General features: G+C 38.4%; 1 protein-coding gene across 1 annotated transcript in view; it reads right to left on the minus strand.

Annotated features, from left to right (window-relative positions):
- Positions 1-8,317, minus strand: part of LOC118763566 (ATP-dependent RNA helicase SUV3 homolog, mitochondrial-like) — a 14,068-nt gene extending 5,751 nt beyond the window's left edge. The window contains exons 1-4 of the mRNA XM_036503142.1: positions 8,263-8,317; positions 5,286-5,393; positions 4,186-4,300; positions 2,334-2,562 (exon numbers count right to left, since the gene is read on the minus strand). Of these exons, the coding sequence (XP_036359035.1) occupies positions 2,334-2,562; positions 4,186-4,300; positions 5,286-5,310 (369 nt within the window). The 5' untranslated portion in view covers positions 5,311-5,393; positions 8,263-8,317. The remainder of the gene's footprint in view (positions 1-2,333; positions 2,563-4,185; positions 4,301-5,285; positions 5,394-8,262) is intronic.
- Between the last annotated feature and the right edge of the window lie 14,962 nt (positions 8,318-23,279).

Here is a 23,279-nt window from a genome sequence, read left to right on the forward strand (position 1 = left end):
AGAAAGAATTTGTTAAGGCAGATACCCTTTCTGTGACAAATGCTTATCTGTTTCCAAGAAAGATAATATTTCTGACATGTTTGCATGAAAGATTGGAAATGATAATCATTGCTTATGTCATGGTTGTTTGTTCCTTTTCTAGCCATGCCTGGCTTATTAGGGTCGGTTTCCTGATTTCCTTGGCATATAGGTTCCCAACCTGGACATGACGCCGGTCCGTTGCAGGTGAGTTGCAAGATGCAGGAGGAAAAAGTGAGAGAAAGTTGTGGTGAAAGAGTCAGCAGAAGTTTGCCATTACCTTCTGCCAGAGCCGCGTGGAGCTTTGGTGTTTCACTCATAAACACACACACATCGCCCGGTCTGGGATTCGAACCTGCGATCCCCCGACCGTGAGTCTGCTGCTGTAACCACTAGGCCATATGCCTCCATCTTATGTGATGGTAACACTCATTTATAACTTCCTCATAATGTGTCAAAACAACAACACACACACATATATAAACGTAATGGGCTTCTTTCAGTTAGTTTCCATCCCCCAAATGGACTCACTAGTTTTTAGTTGTTGCAAAGATACGGTAGAAGACACCTGTCCAAGTGCCACATAGTGGAACTGAACTGGAAACCATGTGATTAGAAAGCAAGCTTCTTAACCACACAGCTATGCCTTCAAAATTTTACAACACTGACTTGAACAAGTTGCGTGAGAAGACCCGGCAAGCCAAATGAGACCATAATCTCGTGGCCTATGCCAGGGGCATTACCAGCCTACTTATGCGTACCTTTCCTTCTTTGGACACTAAAACTCTGCTTGCAAAGAGCTGTTGAGGTAAGTGAAATCAAAAATCAAAATCAAATTCGATGACTGGCGTCCGTGCTAGCAGGGTACAAAGAGCACCATACGAGCATGATCATTGACAGAGCGGCTAACAGGCTTCCGTGCCAGTGGCACTTAAAAGGCAACATTCAAGCAGGATCGTTACCAGCGTCATACTACTGGCACTTGAGCCCCGTGCTAGTAGGGTATTAAGAGCACCATCCAGAACGGCTACCTGGCCTCCGTGCCGGTGGCATGTAAAAAACACCATTCGAGCGTGATCGTTACCAGCATCGCCTTACTGGCACCTGCGCCAGTGGCATGTGTAAAAGATTCAAGCGAGGTCATTGCCAGTACCACCTGACTGGCCCCGTGCCGGTGGCACGTAAAAGCACCCACTACACTCTCGGAGTGGTTGGCGTTAGGAAGGGCATCCAGCTGTAGAAACTCTGCCAGATCAAGATTGAAGCCTGGTGCAGCCATCTGGTTCACCAGCCCTCAGTCATACATCCAACCCATGCTAGCATGGAAAGCGGACGTTAAACGATGATGATGATGATGATGATGATGATGATGATGATGATGATGTTCTGCAATTTTTGTACAAACTACAGAATGAGAAAGTTTCCAAAAGTGGAATATTAATGGAATTCAATATATTGAGTGTTGGGGGGGGGGGCTTCAAAGGTGCCAACTCACTGGGGTACGTGTAAGAACTTCTACTTTTGTGTAAAGCATAGAGAGCAAGTGAACTTGGCAAACAATGATACATCCTGCCAAATGGATAGAGGAATATTTCAACTCAGTGTGTGTTGGCACTCTGTCGGTTACGACAACAAGAGTTCCAGGTGATCCGATCAATGGAACAGCCTGCTCATGAAATTAACGTGCAAGTGGCTGAGCACTCCACAAACATGTGTACCTTTAATGCAGTTCTCGGGGAGATTCAGCATGACACAGAGTGTGACAAAGCTGGCCCTTTGAAATACAGGTACACAAGAACAGAAAGAAAGAGTGAGAGAAAGTTGTGGTGAAAGAGTACAGCAGGGTTCACCACCACTCCCTGCCGGAGCCTTGTAGACCTTTAGGCGTTTTTGCTCAATAAACACTCACAATGCCCGATCTGGGAATCGAAACCGCGATCCCAAGACTGCAAGTTCGCTGCCTTAACCACTGGGCCATTATACCTCCACAACTCAGTGCAGCAAGCTAATCCATCACAAGGTCCAGTCCAAGCTGCAGTGTGACATCTTCTGTGTTGTGACAGCTTGTGTGCCTTGATGACCCTGAGAGCAATGCCAGTGGAGTGCAAGCTCCTGGTAGGCCTCCTATGCTGGACAGGTCAACAGATAAAGGCCAGAATAATATGGACCATCTCCACCTGGAAATCATCATCATCATCATCATTTAACGTCCGCTTTCCATGCTAGCATGGGTTGGACAATTTGACTGAGGTCCGGCGAACCAGACTCCAATCTGATCTTGCAGAATTTCTACAGCTGGATGCCCTTCCTAATACCAAACACTCCGAGAATGTAGTATATCCGAGTGTAGTTAAAGAATATAAAAGACGATTTACCTCATTATTGCTTTTGTGAAATACTTCAACAGCCAAGAGTTTCAGGGGGCCACAGTAAACCCCAGATTTCGCTGTGAGAAACCTTTGTAGTGCATGATATGTCTTACCACTGTTTGTGGGACCAGCATGAAATATAATTTTACGCTGAATAGCTCTTGCCTCTGGGTACCTTCACCATTGAAATGAGAAACAAAGATAAGGGATTAATCATATATATATATATTTTTTTTTTTTTTTTTTTTTTGAAAAAAAAAAAAAATATATATATATATATACTGTTGTGTCTGGGGAGAGTCATTTTCTTTTTGTGCCTTATAATATAACACACTGATTGGTAAAATTTCCACTTTTTTCTTATCTTTTTTTTTCTTAAAATTTTCAATAGTTTTATTTTCAATAGTTTTATTTTAGAAAAAAAAAAGAAAAGAAAAAAGTGGAAATTTTACTGGTGAGTGTGTTATATTATAAGGCACAAAAAGAAAATGACTCTCCCCAGACACAACAGAATATGCTTCAACACACAAACTCATATAAAGAATCTTGCAAACCAAATCCCAAAACGAAATATATATATATATATATATATATATGGGTTTGACAGTTTGACAGGAGCTGGCCAGGAGAGGCCTGCACCAACTTTTGTGTCTGTTTTGGCAGGCTTTTTACAGTTGGATGCCCTTCCTGATACCAACCACCAAGCAGAATGGACTGAGTGCTTTGTATGTGGCACAAGCACAGGCAAAGTCAGTTTTGGCAAGGTTTTTACAGCTGGATGCCCTTCCAAATGCCAACCATTTTACAGTGTGGACTGGATACTTTTTATATGGCACCAGATATATATATATATATATATCTTTAGAGAAATTTTACCTCTGTAGACAACCAAAGGTCTCTCTCTCTCTCCGAGTTAAGAGAAGATGGTATGGTGCATATATACAAACTGCAATGCTGCATGGCAGTGAGAAATGGGCTCTGAATGCAGTGGACATGCATTGGCTAGAGAGGAATGAAACCGGTATGGCCTGCTGGATGTGCAATGTCAGTCTGCGTGTGTGACAGAGCACTGGTGTATTGAGAAAGAAGTTGGGCATAAAAAAAATTCTATGCAGTGTGCAAGAGAGAAGACACCACAGGTTTGCTCAGGTGATGTGGATGGATGAGGAAAGTTGCATAAAGAAGTGATGATCAGTTAAAGTGGAGGAGGGTTGCAGCGATGGAAGACCCAGGAAGGCATAGGACGAAGTACTGATGGGTGATCTCAAAACACGGAGCCCTATAAAGATGACAGATGACTGAGAAATGTGGTGTAATGCTGTACCCAAGAAGACTAACCCTCCACAATAGAATTGAGATCCTAAAACCAAGGTTCATGTAAAAAGCACTAGTGTGAGTCTTGGGGCCACATAAAAAGCACCCAGTACACTTTGTAAAGTGGTTGATGCTAGGAGGGTCATCTAGCCATAGAAACCTTGCCAAAACAGACTATGACACCTGGTTTGGTCCCTAGCTTTGCCAGTTCCTATCAAGCCATCCAACACATTCCAGCATGGAAAACAGATACGTAGTAGGTAATCATACCCCCATACCTACAGTTTATATTTATATACAGGTAGAATAGTTAGTGGACTGTTATGTAGATGTGTGTGTGTGTGTATATGTATACGTATATGCACATGTATGTAGGCAAATGGATATGAATGTAAACAGATAGACATACAGACAGATAGACAAGCTGATAGACATACAGACAATGGTTCATCACACAAATCTATTTTATCCAATGTAAACATACCAGTTGGCTGGTAGCCTGAGATCACTGATTTTTTTCAGATCGTCCATGCAAACAAGATGCGGGAACACTTCTCGAGCATGTTGCAGGAAATATGGGAAGATATCGTTAACGTGACCTGAAATTAAGAAACACACAATGAACTGATATTAATTAGAATAATAAAAAAAAAGCCTACAATGATATCAATAGTCATAATGCCAATAATAAACCTCAATGTCAAACAGTAGCAGCAGATTTTCTATGGCCAGATGCCCTTCCTGTTGCTAATCCTCACCCATTTCCTAACAAGGTAATGTTTCACCATAGCTAGACATGCTTTCACAGATGATCACAAATGGAGCATGGTGACAGTCATTTATAACTATCATAAAATGTCAAGACAGAGAAAACCCCACCACACACACCATGTACAAAATCTAATTATTAGTCTTTGGGTCCGGAGCCATATCCAAGATGCCACACCATGCAACTGAATCCAAAACCATATGGTTGGGAGAGCAAATTTCTTTATCTCAGAACTATAATGATATGCTAATTATGCTATGGCTTATGCCATAGCATAATTAATCACCATAGAACTCCGTGCTGGTGGCACGTAAAAAGCACCATCCGATCGTGGCCGTTGCCAGCCTCGTCTGGCTTCTGTGCCGGTGGCATGTAAAAAGCACCATCCAATCGTGGCCGCTGCCAGCCTCACCTGGCCTCCATGCCGGTGGCACGTAAAAAGCACCATCCGATCATGGCCATTTGCCAGCCTCATCTGGCACATGTGCCAGTGGCACGTAAAAAGCACCCATTACACACACGGAGTGGTTGGCATTAGGAAGGGCATCCAGCTGTAGAAACACTGCCAGATCAGACTGGAGTCTGGTGCAGCCTTCTGGCTTTCCAGACCCCAGTTGAACCGTCCAACCCATGCTAGCATGGAAAGCGGACGCTAAACGATGATGATGATGATGATGATTAACACTCATAACAACATCAATGACCATTATGATATTGTTGTTGTTGGCATCCTTTCGTCTCGGGAGACAATGGAATTGCACATAAAATTAGTTTTGCGCAGGCCTGGGCTAGACGTAAGAAAATTAATAAGATACCTGCGCCATGAATGATGTCATTCATAATGATGTAAAGGTCTGCATTCAAGTTTTGAAGCACCGAACAAAACTGTCGGAAACTGATGTAAGCTTCATGGAAAAGTTTTCCTAAAATGAGAAAGATTAAAATGAAAAATCAATATTTTTTATTATTCTCTCTTTTACTCTTTTACTTGTTTCAGTCATTTGACTGCGGCCATGCTGGAGCACCGCCTTTAGTCGAGCAAATCGACCCCGGGACTTATTCTTTGTAAGCCCAGTACTTATTCTATCGGTCTCTTTTGCCGAACCGCTAAGTGACGGGGACGTAAACACACCAGCATCGGTTGTCAAGCAATGCTAGGGGGACAAACACAGACATACAACACGTACACACACACACATATATATATATACATACATATATACGACGGGCTTCTTTCAGTTTCCGTCTACCAAATCCACTCACAAGGCATTGGTCGGCCCGGGGCTATAGCAGAAGACACTTGCCCAAGATGCCACACAGTGGGACTGAACCCGGAACCATGTGGTTGGTTAGCAAGCTACTTACCACACAGCCACTCCTGCGCCTATTATTATTTTTGTTTTGCAAGGTTCTTATTGTATGTGAAAGCAAATTGATAAATCATGTTTTTGTGTTTTGGCAGGTTCATGCCATCAATAGAAAACTTTTTATTTACCTAGGTATAAGAGTGGCTGTGTGGTAAGTAGCTTGCTTACGAACTACACAGTTTCAGGTTCAGTCCCACTGTGTGGCACCTTAGGCAAGTGTCTTCTACTATAGCCTTGGGCAGACCAAAGCCTCATGAGTGGATTTGGTAGATGGAAACTGAAAGAAGCCCGTTGTACATATGTATGTATGTATGTATATATATATATATATGTATATATATATCATCATCATCATTTAACACCTGTATTCCATGCTAGCATGGGTTGGACGGTTCGACCGGGGTCTGGTAAGCCATGGAGGCTGCATCAGGCTCCAGTCTGGTTTGGCAGTGTTTCTACAACTGGATGCCTTTCCGTAGAAACACTGCCAAACCAGACTGGAGCAGACTCCATGGCTTACCAGACCCCGGTCGAATCGTCCAACCCATGCTAGCATGGAAAAACGGACGTTAAATGATGATGATGACGATGATGATATATATATATATATATATATATATATATATATGTATGTGTGTGTATATGTTTGTGTATCTGTGCTTGTCCCCCCAACATCGCTCAACGACTGATGTTGGTGTGTTTAACGTCCCCCGTAACTTAGCAGTTCGGCAAAAGAGACCGATAGAATAAGTAGATAAGTACTAGGCTTATAAAGAATAAGTCCTGGGGTCGATTTGCTCGACTAAAGGTGGTGCTCCAGCATGGCCACGATCAAATGACTGAAACAAGTAAAAGAGTAATCAATTAAATAATTAAACAATTATTAGATTGTCTCACATGAAATGTCATATTTTAAATGGATTTTTAATGAGTTTCTATGTATATGCTTAACTCTTTTCCTTTCTAGGCAATACTATTATTCAGAATTGCAACCCACAGCTCTTATGACAATGTTGATAACTGAACAATACAGAGTGATTTTCTTGTACGACAAGTTGGGTCACTCTGCCACTGAAGCTCTACAAAACATCAAGTGGGCTTTTGGCAATGATTCTTATTTCTTTACTGCCCACAAGGGGCTACACACAGAGGGGACAAACAAGGACAGACAAACGGATTAAGTCGATTACATCGGCCCCAGTGCATAACTGGTACTTATTTAATCGACCCCAAAAGGATGAAAGGCAAAGTCAACCTTGGCAGAATTTGAACTCAGAACGTAGCAGCAGACGAAATACCTATTTCTTTATTACCCACAAGGGGCTAAACACAGAGAGGACAAACAAGGACAGACAAACGGATTAAGTCGATTACATCAATCCCAGTGCGTAACTGGTACTTATTAATCGACCCCGAAAGGATGAAAGGCAAAGTCAACCTAGACGGAATTTGAACTAAGAACTTAGCAGCAGACGAAATACCGCTAAAAATTTCACCCGGCGTGCTAACGTTTCTGCCAGCTTGCCGCCTTCTTTTGGCAATGATTCTGTTGACATTAGAACTGTTCGGAGATGGTTCCAAAGATTTTGTTCAGGAAATGAAAGCCTTAAAAATGAACCAAGAGGGAGAACGATATCTGAGAACAACTGTCCGAGAAATTGGATCAGAGCTCCAGACATCATCTACAACTGCTTTTTGACACTCGAAGAAAATTGGAAAAGTCAAAAAGATGGATAGGTTTGTTCCCCATCAACTTAATGAGATTCAAAGAAACAGACGCCTTACAGTGTGTTCCATGTTGATTTTTCATTTGGAAAGGGAGCCATTTTTGTATCGACTCATTACATGTGATGAGAAATGGATACTCTTTGATAACAGCAGGAGAACAAGACAGTGGTTAGATGCAGGAAAGTCACCAAAACACTACCCAAAACCACCATTGCACCCTTAAAAAGTTGATGGTCACTGTATAATGGTCAACAAAGGGGGTTATTTATTATTCATTTTTGCAACAGGAGGCTTTTTCATTATACATTTTTGCAACAAGGAAAAACTGTAACTTCTCCCCACTACCAGCCGATACAGTTTGGCACCAGTGACATTGGAACTCATTTTTGCCAGCTGAGTGAACTGGAGCAACGTGAAATAAAGTATCTTCCTCAAAAATACAACACACAGCTTAGTCTGGGAATTGAACTCACTACCCCAAGAATGTGAGCCCAATGCGCTAAACACTGAGCCTTGTGCCTTCACAGGCGCATGGTTCAGAGACACTGGCTGACAACATAAAAGGGTTTGCAGCATTGCAATGAATTTAGAACATGCAAAATCTCTGAGTAATTCCTGCAGCTTCAGTGTGGGGGCGAAGCATCTCTGATATTTATTTCATCAACAAAATGTAATTAAAAAGAAGACAAATACTTACTGTCTAATCCATTCTCAGCAGCAAGAGCTCGGATATCAGGCTTCTGATAAAATGTATTTAATAATTGCAATCAGTTGGCTGAAAATAAAAGACGGAAAAAATGTTAAGAAGTAACTCAAAACACAACTAAATATCACAGCCGGTGGCACGTAAAAAGCACCAACTGTACGTGGCCATTGCCAGCCTACCCTGGCACCTAAAAAGCACCATCCGTACGTGGCCAATTCCAGTGCCTCTTTGACTGTATATATATATATATGTGTGTGTGTATGTGTGTGTGTGTGTGTGTGTATATATATATATATATATGAGGCGCAATGGCCCAGTGGTTAGGGCAGCAGACTCGCGGTCGTAGGATCGCGGTTTCGATTCCCAGACCGGGCGCTGTGTGTGTTTATTGAGCGAAAACACCTAAAGTTCCACGAGGCTCCGGCAGGGGTTGGTGGCAGTCCCTGCTGTACTCTTTCGCCACAACTTTCTCTCACTCTTTCTTCTGTTGGCCTGCTCGCTTAGCCAGCGAGGTGGCGTCATTTGAAGGCTAAAAAAAAACAATGCAAAGCGCATTGTGACCAGCGATGTGTAGCAACATCTGATAGTCTGGTCGGTCACGGTCACGGTGATATATATATATATATATATATATATATATATATAGACACACACACATGAGGGTTGGCAGAAAAGTTCACAGGCTGACTATGAAGAAGTGATACTAGAGCCGTGAAATCTTGTATGCATTAATTTCAACCCTCCTTATTAATAACTGCAGGGTTTCTTTCCAGTTAGACTGACATCTGACTGTTCAAAGACGACTTCAAAAGTAACTAGTAGTGACACTTCTTGAAAATAGATAAAATTTGGCATCATGCTGTTATCAAATACCTGTAGAAAAGGGTTTAGCCCCCAATAACAATCATGCTAACATTTTTGCAATGTTAGGGAATGATGCTCCAGTTTTCTCAACAGTGCAAAAGTGAGCAGCTGAATTTAGAAGGGTAAGTCTTGAAGATGACCCAATGTCTGGACATACTGCAATTGTCACCACCAAGGGAAACCTCGATCATGTACACCACATAGGGATAGATGACAGACAATTGATTATAAGTCAAATAGTCATGAAAGAGCATATCCCATGAAAGAAGTGATGATATTATGCACAATGAACTTGGCATGAGGAAGGTTTCTGCTTGGTGGGTGCCATGTCTTCTGATGCCTGATCAAAAGCACACCAGGCTGATCACATCACAGGAAAATGTGACATTGTTTCAGACAGATCCAGCTGGTTTTCTTGAACATTTCCTAACCTAGGATGAGTGTTGGCTTCATCAGAGATGATCCAGAGAATCACTGTAGGATAATAACACATACACACACAAAGATCACACAGATATATATATATGTGTGTGTGTGTGTGTGTGTGTGTGTGCATGTATGGTATCCTACAGTGTCTGATAAAAAAAAAACCGTGACTGCCATGTCCAAACGCCTTGTTCATCGATCTTCTCGAAGAGAACCGTCCTAACGCTAAACAAAACTCACATAACTTTCCACGATATAACGCTTCGTTAAAAGAAATCAATAAGCTTAATTTGCAAATTGACTTTTAGTATGGGTGGCCACTACCTATCGGTACTACTAGCGAAGACTGGACCTGGTGCGCGCACACGCGCAGTTGCGCGTCCGCACTAGCTAGTCGTAAGTAGTCGATCCTACAACGACTTGCGCGTATGCAAATGAGTTGATTTTAAAGAATAAAATTAAAAAATTTTTTAAAGAAAGTAAATAAATTATTTCTTAGAACAATGTGTATGATTTTTTTACACAAATAAAATAAAATGTGTGTGATATATTCTTTTAGTTTTCATATTCTTTAGTTTTTGGACAGCATTCATAGTAAGTACATCATTCAGGTATATATATAGATAAATATATATATATATATATATATATATATATATATATATATATATATATATATATATATATATATGTGTATGTGTGTGAGTAAGTATGTATGTATATGTATATATATGTGTGTGTATATATGTGTATATGTGTGTGTATATATGTGTGTGTATATGTGTGTGTATATGTGTGTGTATATACATGTGTGTGTGTATGTGAGTATATATGTGCGCACATGTGTCTGTATGTGTATGTAAAAAAATCATATACATTGTTCTAAGAAATAATTTATTTACTTTCTTTAAAAATTCTTTTATTTTATTCTGTAAAATCAACTCATTTGCCAATCAACTCATTTGCATACGCGCAAGTCGTTGTAGGATCGACTACTTACGACTAGCTAGTGCGGACGAGCGACTGCGCGCACCGGGTCCAGTCTTCGCTAGTAGTACCAATTTATTTACTCAGTTTAAAAAATTATTTACTTTGATATGTATTCAGCCTTGAAATACAAACATACGCGCAAGTCGTTGTAGGATCGACTACTTACGACTAGCTAGCGCGGATGCGCGAGTGCGCGCACCGGGATCACTGTTCGCTAGTAGTACCATAATAAGATATCGACGAAGCCTTTACGTGATAAAATGACAACATAGTTTAATTCTCACTGACTATAATTTATGCATACATGTACGATGTCTTTTCTTCTTCTTATCACTCTATACAAATGATTATTAAATATACAGGACATAGCTAATAATTTATTTTGACAATAGCACCAGAAACCACACCTGCGATGTTACCCCCTTACGATTGCAATCCAAATTCTCTGAAACAGCCTTGCAGAAGTAAGGGCTGGCCCAACACCTCCAACATTTTGAAATCCAGGTCTGAAATAAACTTAAAAGAGAGGGACCTCAAGCTACCGGCTGAAATATTTTATGACCGAGTAGATAACAATACTTGCCAGGTTTTATTTCCTCGCCATGTAACTTGTACACAACGAATATGAGTAATATGAAATAGAAATAACACGTATATATATAATTTTTTCGATGCTGAAAATAATACAAAATATATTCATGGGAAACAAGATTAAAACTAGATATGAGATTTACTGTGAGGTCGGGCTGTTTGTTCTCAAATATAATTTTTTTCTTTGTTTATAAGTTCGTGAACATGACCTTTACAAACATCCCTAGATATATAAGCTTAAAGGGGCCAAAACCAAACCTGAAAGAGTGCAGACAAAATGTAAGTGGGGATGGAACAAGGAAATTTAATCCGAAAGCCTGCAAAAAAGTACATTTAGCTGAAGTTATCCAAGTACTAGATTGTCTCATGTTAAACCGGGTACCGTATATTTTGCTAATTACCGAATATTATTACATTAATACTCGAAGGTCACATACTTGCCCTTATTACGTGTTCCACTGAGTTCGGCCCCGATATTGTCACTATTTTTATTCATCGGAGAAGCTCTCAGAGGATGGAATAAAGAACTTAAATCCTTGTTTTGGCCTGTATTCTTCCAACGACATGGTAAATAAAATACATCAGCAGACGATCGATGAGGACTATGATAAACCGTGTTTATACAAGAAATGTTATGATGATATAATTTAGATACAGTAACAGTATTTCGAAAATACTTTGGAGATCTTAAAGCGAATGTTAGAGCCATTGATGCAAATTAAATTTCTTTTTGTATACATATATTGTATTTAAATATAATTTCCTCACTATTTGTCATTGCTCTGTGTAGGCCATGTGCACCGCGTGTTTTCACAAGGGAGATGACTCTGGTGGACTTACACAAAAGAAAACTACTTCTATTGATAGTTGAATACTTTCAGACTTGCTTACAAGGCAGATAAATCTTGTGGTAATAGAGGGGTAGAGGGCGAGAAATTTGCGAATTTTTATTATATCCATATCTGTATTTTTGCGTTAAATTCAGATCTTTTCGCTTTGACCGGCAGATTTTTAAAAATAATTTCAAGTTAACTAAACACTTTTAAACTTCGTATACTGGTAGAATGTGTTTATAAAACATATTTTTCTCTTGGCTTTATTGAGAAAATTCTATAGTTTGTAAGATATTTGTTGTTGTTTTTTCTTCAATTTCTGCAATTTCAACCAATCAATGACGTCTATTGAGGTGAAAACATTCTGTGTCGTATGAATATGTCCCTCGTTTAAGAAACAGATTGGGTTTGTTTACATTTCTGAAGAAAAAAAGATACCCTTCCCCCACCCCTAACCCTAAAACAGATTGAAATGCAATAGATCGATACTAGGGTCATAATTATGGGTGACAATTTCATATGACACCGCTAGAAAAACTGCCGTTCAAACCGAAAAGATCCCAGGGCATATTTTCGCTTTGACCGGCAGATTTTTAAAAATTTCTTTGCAACAAAACACTTTTAAACTTCGTATACTGCTAGAATGTGTTGAAAAAATATTTTTTTCTCTTAATAATTATGGGTGGACACTAAAGAGGGAACGGTTTTGTTATCCAGCTCTGTTTACAAGTGACCCCTCGGTTTATGGCTACAGGGTATCCTTTTTCTCATAAATAACAATGACAAATTCATATGACACCGCAAATAACTATTGTTGATAAAAATTTGGAGAGATTGTATTCACCTCAATAAATGTCATTGATTGGTTGGAATTGCCGAAATGCAAGAAATTAAACAACAAATAGCTTACAAACTACAGAATTTTCTCAAGAAAGCCAAGAGAAAAAGATGTTTTATGTAACACACTACTAGTATACAAAGTTTAAAAGTGTTTAGTTACAAAGAAATTATTTTAAAATTCTGTCGGTCAAAGTGAAAGGATCCAATTCAGGTACTACTTAAGAAGAGTGGTCCCGGTGCTTGCACTCGCGTAGTCACGCATCCACGCTAGCTAGTCGTGACTAGTCTATCCTACAACGACTACCTAGCAAAGTAAATATAACACAAAATAAATATTTTTTTATACAAAGTAAATAATTTTTCAGATCTTTTCGCTTTGACCAGCAGATTTTTAAAATAATTTCTTTGTAACTAAACACTTTCAAACTTCGTATACTGGTAGAATGTGTTTATAAAACATCTTTTTCTCTTGGCTTTATTGAGAAAATTCTTGAGAAAATGCAAGAAATTAAACAACAAATAGCTTACAAACTACAGAATTTTCTCAAGAAAGCCAAGAGAAAAAGATGTTTTATTAACACATTCTACCAGTATACAAAGTTTGAATGTGTTTAGTTACAAAGAAATTATTTTTAAAATCTGCCGGTCAAAGCGTAAAGATCTAATTTTTCTAAACAAAGTAAATAAAATACAAAAACACCAAGTAAGGATCGACTAGTCACGACTAGCTAGCGCGGTTGCGCGACTACGCAAGTGCATGCACCGGGACCACTCTTCTTAAGTAGTACCTTAAATTCATTTGTTGCCAACAACTGAAATCAACCATATGGATATAGCTGAGATGTATTTGAAACCCTTGAGATTAAGAAGTTTTGGTTCCTAACCACTTGCTCTCAGATTCAATCTCAGTGTGTGGTAACCTGGGCAACTTCATCAGCTATAGCTCCGAGCAGGACAAAGCTTTGTGTGTGGATATGGTAGACAGAAAATAAAAGAATCCAGTTGATTGTGTGTAAATACATACATACGTACATACATACATGGTGGCTGCCCCCTCGTTATCGAGTATGGCCATTGCACGAAACTTAATCAATGTTGTTATCGTGCAATGCCTGTGCAAGAAGATTTGTTTTTAAGTGGGGAAAGGCTGTTCAGTGAGTCAATCCCACTCACAAAGCAACAGCAGCCATAATCCAAAAAGAAGAACAAGTCAACATCATCGGTAACCACTGAGCCGCAGGTTTTATATTGGAGTTATCCCAGTTACCTGAGTTACCTTCTCCTAGAAGGATGCCCTAACAAAGGCTAGGAGTCCTTCACTCCCAATGGTTTAACTGCACAATCGGGTATTCAGTCCGATTATTTCAATGTCCCCGCGCATGATCCAGCCTTAAGACATTTATTGGATGGCCGTTGACTCTCAAGAGTTCCTCCGCTCTTTGACGGGTTTTGTTTTTCATCCCGCAGGGTGTCCAATAAACACCCTCCTCACCAAGCAAGCTTGGTGGGGTTGCCGGTTTAGTCACCGACGACCCGACCATGCAACAGGTTGTACTGGGTTACATGTTACCAGTAGCACTCAAAAGTGATCTGACACTAACATACATACATACATACATACAGACAGACAGATAGTCAGACAGACAGACGTGTGTGCATGTACCTCTGTCTTGACAGCATTTGACGGTTATAAACGAACATTATCATCATACAAGCGATGTTGCTCAGTTACAATCTTTCATGTAAAACATGTCTGATCATAGGGAAATATTACCTTCCTCGGACACAGGTGAGGGTCAGTGACAGGAAGAGCATCTGGTCGTAGAAGGATCATACATACATACATGCATACATATATACATACATGCATACATACATGCATACATATATGCATACATGCATGCATGCATACATACATACACACATGCATACGTACATAAAGCGGTGAGCTGGCAGAAACGTTAGCACGCTGGGCGAAATGCTCAGCAGTATTTCGTCTGCCGCTACGTTCTGAGTTCAAATTCCGCCGAGGTCATCTTTGCCTTTCATCATTTCGGGGTCGATAAATCAAGTACCAGTTACATACTGGGGTCGATGTAATCAACTTAATCCCTTTATCTGTCCTTGTTTGTCTCATCTATGTTTAGCCCCTTGTGGGCAATAAAGAAATAAATGCATGCATACATACATACATGCATACATACATGCATACATACATGCATACATAAATACATACATACATACATACATACATACATACATACATACATACATACATACATACATACATTTGTATATATCAGTTTGAGTAAAAAGTAAGCAGCATTTTGAACCCTTGAAGAATTTTTACTGGATTTTTGCAGAGTTTTTAATTTACTTTAAACATTTTTTTGCAATTGTCTAATAACACAGACATAGACTTGCCCAAATGCATCAATAAATTAACATTGATATTTTTCTCATTGTGGTTACAATAATGTGAACTGGAACTGTGAAAGCAAGATATTTGAGGAATTTTGGTATTTAACTTCAAAAAAAGGATGTAAAGCAGCTAAAAATGCTCGTAATATCAACAAAACATTTGGTGAGGAAATGACCTGTGAGTGGTCAGCTTGAAAATGGTTTAAATGATTTTGTAGTGGAGATCTGAGTTTCGAAGGCAGTGAGCATAGTGGACCCACATCTGTCATTGATGATGGTCAGTTAAAGACTGTTATTGAGAAAGATCCACGTAAAACCATTCGAGAACTGGCAAAAGAACTTCAAGTTAGCCAGAAAACTGCCAGCAACTATTTGCATGTGATCAGAATATCAAAAAAGCTCGACAAATGGGTACCACACAATTTGAATGAAAGTCAGAAAATGCGCAGATATGAAATTTGCTTCTTGCTTCTTCTCCATAACCAGACCAATCCATTTCTTGACCATATTGTAACTTGCGATGAAAAGTGGATTCTGTACAATAATAAAAAACATTCTTTACAGTGGTCGGACTAAAATGAAGCACCAAAAACTTTTCCTTGACCCGAGATCTTCAAACCAAAAGGTTATGGTGACTTTGGTGGTATACTGCTGGACTCATCCACTATAACTTCTTAAAATCTGTAAAAACCATTACTGCAGAAATGTATTGCCATGAAATTGCCAAAATAAATGAAAAACTTCTCCTCCTCCATCCCAGACTGGTCAACAGTTGAGGGCCAATCATTCTTCATGACAATGCTCAACCACACCTTTCACTAGTGACACTCTAGAAGTTGAGTGAACTTGTCTATGAAGTTCTTCCCCACCCAGTTTATTCCCCAAACCTTTCTCCTACCGACTAACACTTTTTCAGGCATTTTGATGGTTTCCTGTGAGAGGAGTTAAAAAATCAAACTGATGCTGAAAGTGCATTCAAAGAGTTCATCATTTCCAGAACTCCAGATTTTTATGTTACCAGAATAAAAAAACTTGTAACTCATTGGCAAAAATGCATTGATTGTAATGGTACTTTGATGAATAAAATTTCTGCATTGGTGAAATATATTGTGATGAATTTCCTATTTCACAATGTTGCTTCCTTTTTATTCAACCTGATTTATGTGGTATACATAACTGAGATAGTACTTAGTTAAAATAAACATCGATGCATCATACTTAATGTATACAGGCATGGCTGTCTGGTAAGAAGCTTATTTCCTGAATACATGGTTCCAGATTCAGTCCCACTGCATGGCACCTTGGGCAAGTATCTTCTACTACAGCCTCAGGCTGACCAAAGCCTTGTGAGTGGATTTGGTAGACAGAAACTGAAAGAAGTTCATCGTATTTATATAAATATATTTGAATAAGAAGAAGGAGTATGAGTAGACATTTATTTGCAATCACTACAATTGTTTCTATGCAATGTAATTCTCCATGATTGCAGGTATTTGGTTATGTAACCTTTTCCCTGCATTATGAGATCTAGTGGTGTTTCTTCAGGTGATATATAAATATTGCCTCCGTAAATTCAAATTCTCAGCTCCAAGAACATCCTGTCTGTCATGGCCTGGAGTTAGTAGATACAGTATAAAGCTCATCCACCTTCAGATTTCACCCTTTGCTATCCAGTAGCAATATTATACCTACTTCCAGATTTATGTTTGTGCTTCTGTAGTATGCAAATAGATAATTGAGTAAGTTGGAGGCAACAAGAAAGAGTGTGATTGGACATTTTTTTTGCAATCACAATTGCCGGAGATTACCGAGATAGCCGGTGAGAGCTGGATATAACCGGAGTTCGCCGTAATATTTTCTAATAGGTACTTATTTAGAAAGGTTATTTATATAAGGTCTTTATAAATACTAAGATAAGGATTATTAATAATCTTCTTGATTACTCTAAAGAATTTTTTAACCTTATACGGTATGATAACATTGTTTGAAATGATCTTTTTAAAAATTACTTGATTTTTCTTTTTCTCAAATAGCTACTATTTGAGAAAAAGAAAAATCAAGTAATTTTTAAAAAGATCATTTCAAACAATGTTATCATACCGTATAAGGTTAAAAAATTCTTTAGAGTAATCAAGAAGATTATTAAGAATGAGAATTTTAACAAACAGGATACCACTTTTTTGAATATTTTAAGTATATACCAAATTCTTTTAACCACAATAGAGAGAAGTAAAAGAAAATTGCAAAGAAATAAATTAATATTTATATACTTATTACTTATCTAAAGTATTCACTTATGTGGAGATTTATCAAATGGATTTAACTAATATTTAATAAGGGCAACTGAGGTCAAAGAACATGACAACTATATACTGATTTAATTAAAGTTGAAACTAATTTTAAGTTGTGGAGATACCAATATTAACTTATATAAGCTGAGTATGAATTAATAGGGGTACAAGGATTAGATTTATTTAAGGCTGCCATAAAAATAACAATAACAACAATAATAAAATGATCAGTTAGGGTACAGTATCTTGGAAAAGGAATAAATAGACTAATCACTAAAAACCATAATAAAAAAGAAAATATTCATACCTTATTAACTCTAATAGTAAGTTTATATAGAAAAGGTATAATAATTTATGAGCTAGAAAATTAGCTTATTAAGTTTACTATAATCGGGGCTGACACTCGGTATTAGTTGAAAAGATATTTTTTGTTAAAAGGACAAGTTAACCATATACTAATATTAAATTAAGAGGTATAATATAGATTACATAAGTTATTTGTGTTAATCTATAAATAAATAATATTACAGTTTCTTAGGAGTACTTAATTGGAGGGGCTATTTAAAACCAATATAAATATCAAAATTAAGGGGATGGAGCACTATAAGAAAGGAATAAAAAATTTAATTACTAAAACTATTTTGAACAATATATCAAATTTTTGGATAAGGTTAAAATACAAGGCTATCATGGAGATTTACCATTTGGGTGAGAGAACAAATATATTACAGTTTAGTTAAATCTTAATTTAGGCAGTTTAATTTTGGCATTTTAATTTTAAAATTTTGAAGATACCTATATTGTTTTTTATAAGCTAAGTATGGCTTTATAGGGGTACAACAATTTAGGTTTATATAAAGGCAATTATAGAGTATTGAAATGATTAGGTAGTGTAGAAACATCATAGAAAAGGATGTGAAAATAGCTTAATCACTAAAATCATGATGAAATGTGTACACAACTTAGTAACTTTGATAGAGAAGATTTATGGAACAAATGCAATAATTTTAGAAATTAAAAATTCTTTATTTACTCAATTAGCTTGTGTCATTTTCACTAGTACCTAGTATTGACTAAAAATTAATGTTGCAGGGTATGCTATTTATGCATTGATTAGTACCTTCAAATATTTTAGAAAGTAATATTTTATTGATCTTAAGTTATTAAATCTTATAATATACCTCTTAGTTAGATATATATATATCAATGCATAAATAGAATACCCTGCAACATTAATTTTTAGTCAATACTAGTTACTAGTGAAAATGACACAAGTAAATAAAGAATTTTTCAATTTCTAGAATTATTGCATTTGTTCCATAAATCTTCTCTATTGAAGTTACAAAGTTACTAAGCATAAAGAAGCTCACTTCGCAAACAACAGGTTTCGAGTTCACACCCTCTGCTTGGCATATTGAGCTAGTGTCTCTAACTATAGCCCCGTACTAAATGATACCTTATGAATGAATTCAGTGAACAGAAACTACACACACACACACACACACACACACACACATACATACATACATACATACACTTGCGTCAGAAATTAATTAGCACTTCTCAAATTTCTACATTAAATAGGTTAAATCAATTAACCTATGAGCTGTTCAAAACGTCTTACGCGATGAGAAAACTTAGTATGGTGTGATTTCGGTCCTTGCGAGGCGCTACCTATATTTATTAAACAAAGGAATTTGTCTGCATCCGCACTCCAAGTTGTTGTTGCACTGCTATGTCAACATCATAAGGCTGTAGACTCTCAAACTGCTCTGCAAACAAAGTTACGTCATCGTTCTGCACAACAGTGAACTCGCAACAAAGCAATAGTTCGAGATATGGCCACTAGGTGACAGCACATACCTTGAGTGAAGAGCAAATCAAGGGTGCTAATTAATTTCTGACGGTAGTGTACATACATACAAACAATGTGTCTTTTAATGGTTTCGTTTTCGTCTAACATGTCTAACTAAAGCAGGCAATTATAACATCAACAAGTAGTAGCAGTTACTGTTGTTGTTCCGCCGAGGTCGACTTTGCTTTTCATCCTTTCGGTGGTGGGGGTCGATAAATTAAGTACCAGTTGTGTCTTGGGGTCGATCTAATCGACTGGGCACCCTCCCCAAAAATTTCGGGCCCTGTGCCTAGAGTAGAAAAGTCGCTGTTGTTGCTATTGTTGTTGTTTTTGTTGTTGTTTTACTCGCGCTAGTATTACTGACAGTGATGTTGGTGTGGTGAGGCTAGAACCAATCACACGGCTCGGCGTGGTGTATTGTGGCAGCTGTGCTTATCTGTGTGTGGGGGGGGGGTTGAGAATACAGTAATGTTTAAGTGAACTTACAAATGCGTTTATTCTATTTTATTTACTAATATACTCTACGTTTATGTATTTGCTTTGCAAGATTCCTAAAGTTATCTCCCTTATACTTACTAAGGTAATCAAGACCTGCCTCCCTTTATTTCACCAGTTAAGAAGCTTTAATAGGAAGGAATTCAGCAAGACTAAAATTGCATTTACACGGGCAGATACCTAATCAACCATAACTGACTGGTATCGAATGGTTGGCGAACCGGAGTAAATTATCCTAAGTGGAGTAAAAATGAAATTTTTTGGCGTAATGAGGAGTCGTTAGACATAATTAAAATTATAAAAGAAATGTGTTCCTTGTTACGACAGAAATGTTTCTTCTGGCATGAGGAAGATGGAAATTTCTTGTTTCATTTTTTTACATTCTGAGTTCAAATCCCGCCGAATTCAACTTCGCCTTCTATTCTTTCTGGGGTAATAAAACAAAGAACCTGTCAAGTACTGAGTTCAATGGTACCGACGAATCCTCGCCGCTCAAAATTGCTGGCTTTGTGTCTGGAAACAGTTATCGAAAACCCTTGTTGTTTAGCGCTAGATGTGTTCGGATGAAGCTGATATAGGATCAATTATATTCCAATCGTGACCAGTTTATCTAATTTATTCAGGACTACATTATTAAAAGAGTCCTCTTACGTTTCTTTTTTTTTTTTATTGAGAAGTGGCTCAAAGTTATAGAAGTTGGCCTGAACTCGGAAGCATGTGGTTGAGAAGCAAACTTCTTACCACACATGCACGCCTACACGTTGTTTTCAGATCCTCCCATGGTCAACTTTGCCTTTCATCCTTTCGGGGTTGGAGTTGATAAAATGACGTAGAAGTCAAGAACATAACTAACTCTTTCCCTTAAAACTGCTGACCATGTGCCAAAATTTGAAATAGTATTAGGGAATGGGGTACAATGAGCATTATTTATTGCATTTTTTACTTTGAGAAAATGTTCACTATCTTACAAAAACTATATCAGCTAAGCAAATGACCTTCATTAAATGCATTAAAAAAACTCTAACATATTCAGAGCACTCTTTCAGGAAATTATTTCTGTTCTCTTTAAACATACAAAAAGCAAATTTAGGTGCGCAAAATGAGTAAGACAAAACAGGGTAAATTTGCCTCTTCAATTTTCCCAATTACATTTTTAAAAGGACCCATCCTTAGACTTCAGAAAGATCAGAAATACAACAAAAATAAAAATACCTAGGTCAAAAGAAAGAGGATCGTGGAAAATGACATATGATATGAAATTCAGTTCTTTATTTGCCACTAAGGACTTTACACAGAGGGACAATACAAGACAGACAGTGTGAGGTCATACAGACAGTGTGGGGGGGTCATACATGTAGTCGATAACAAGATGAAATAAACAACGTGATAGCGTGTAAACAGTGATAACATGTGTAAAAACAAAAAAAAAATTTGAATAAAACATTAGTAACAAAGAGGTACCCAAAAAGGGAAGCATACTGGGTTGGACGTGGAGACCCCTCAATCCTCGAACCAAAGTAGTCGCTAAGGTAAAACCTAGGAATTCAGGCTCAAGTTAGACATGCTGCCTAACTTGAGCAAGAACATGAGAGAAAAAAAGAGTTATCTACATTATTGGCTGTGGGGGATGAAGGATTTTCCTCACTAATTTGGGTGGCTTGTGGGGTTTCCACGATTAAATTTTTGTAAAGATTTTTGATAGTGGTTCTCTGTAGATTTCCTATGGCATTGGGGAAGTTTTCCTTTAGGTGGGTGTATATTTATTTCACTGGATGTATATTTATTTTAACTGTTTATACTATTTGTATGTGCTTGGGAACATGCGGTAACGGGCTAATAAGATTGTGTGGTGCAATACCTGTGTTGTCTTGTATGTGTTTCATGAGGGATGTGTTTTTTACGTTGATGGCTGTGAAGTTTGTGACTGCGTTTGGTGTGCAGTGCTGGCAGTGGTGCAGGTGTTGTAGGTAATGTGGGGGGGGTGACGGTGATTATGTGTCTGTGTTGTGTTGTGGTGAAATCGTTTCTTCTTTTTTGGGGTACCTTCTTCCAATCATCGATGTCAGCTTCCTTGGGGGCCATCAGGGTCCAACTGAGTATGTGGTAAATCCTTTGGGTTGGATGATTGGATTTCTTTCATAGGAGTTTAGGTCGTTGGTTCGATGGCTAGTTTTGTGCAATGCGATACTTTCTCTGTGTGTGTGGTGCACGTGTCTCTATTAGTGTTAACGGGTCTGTAGCGGTCTTCGCTGCCGTAGAAGTCGATAAGTGGTCAGTGAGTTGTTCAGACTTGGCTGTTTCGGTTGGGGTGGAGAGACTTGTGACGTGTCCTGTGTTGGATTCTGTTGGAATGCCGCCTTTGCTGGGGGTGGCTTTTATCTCTTACTCCTAATGAACAGAAGGCTTTAAAATGGTCTTTCTGTCCACATAGGTAGCACTTGGGTCTACGCCCCTCCACTATCACGCGCAGCTTTGCTCCGTCTAGCAGGTTTATCAGGTCCGGAATAAACTCGAAATCCCCTAGTTTGCTTGAATTAACATTTCAAACTCCTGCTCCCAGCGGTTCTGTAAGTGCAGTCTGTTTATGTTTTCCTCTATATCAAGCAGAACCGCTGCCGCCACCCATAGGACGTCAATCTCTGGGGGCACCTCCCCAATTTTACTTTCGATATTCTTCGACCCAAGTAGGTCGGCAGGAGCACCAGCTTTTAGGGGCACTGTAGAATGTTCTTTTGCTTCGTCTTCCGAAGCGAGCCTCATATCCACAGTACCATAATTTTTTTCCTCTGGCTATGTAATTAATTTTTTCCCATGTGGGTTGAAGATACTTTTCGATGGTTTCTTTCATCACTTGGTCAATTTTTCTTTGTTTTAATAACAGAGTTTTGTAAGTGATGGTTTTCCGTGACGTGCGCTGTTGGATTTCGTGAGGGGGTGTCAAAGTAACATTTGTGCCATCTCTTTTCAATAGATTTTTTACTTCTTTAAAGTCGTTGCTGATGGATTCTCGCTTCAGACGTGACACCGCGGCTGTTCAGTTTGAAATTTTCTATCTCGTGGTTTTTGGTTTTGCTGATTTGGGTGTCCTTGAAAGTTTTCGATAACTTTTCTTGGGAAAGTAAACCATTCCCCTCCTCCTGTTCGCATAGAGAAGAGAAGGAAACATTTCGTTGTACAATTCGTCGCTCAGTTCGTTGTACACTTCAACGTTAGGGACATTACCCTCGCCATGACTGGAAACCATGATTAAAAAACAAAAAAGATTAATTGAACAGAAAAACTCCAACACAGATGAACAAGAGTATAATTCGTCCTTAGAAGTGGGGAATTTTGGGATGCGACACCTCCTTTGCTAAGCATGTTCAGTTTCGAAAGTGCACGCAATCAAAATAAACTGAACCC

This window comes from Octopus sinensis, linkage group LG5 (genome assembly GCF_006345805.1).
Source record: "Octopus sinensis linkage group LG5, ASM634580v1, whole genome shotgun sequence".
NCBI lineage: Eukaryota > Metazoa > Mollusca > Cephalopoda > Octopoda > Octopodidae > Octopus > Octopus sinensis.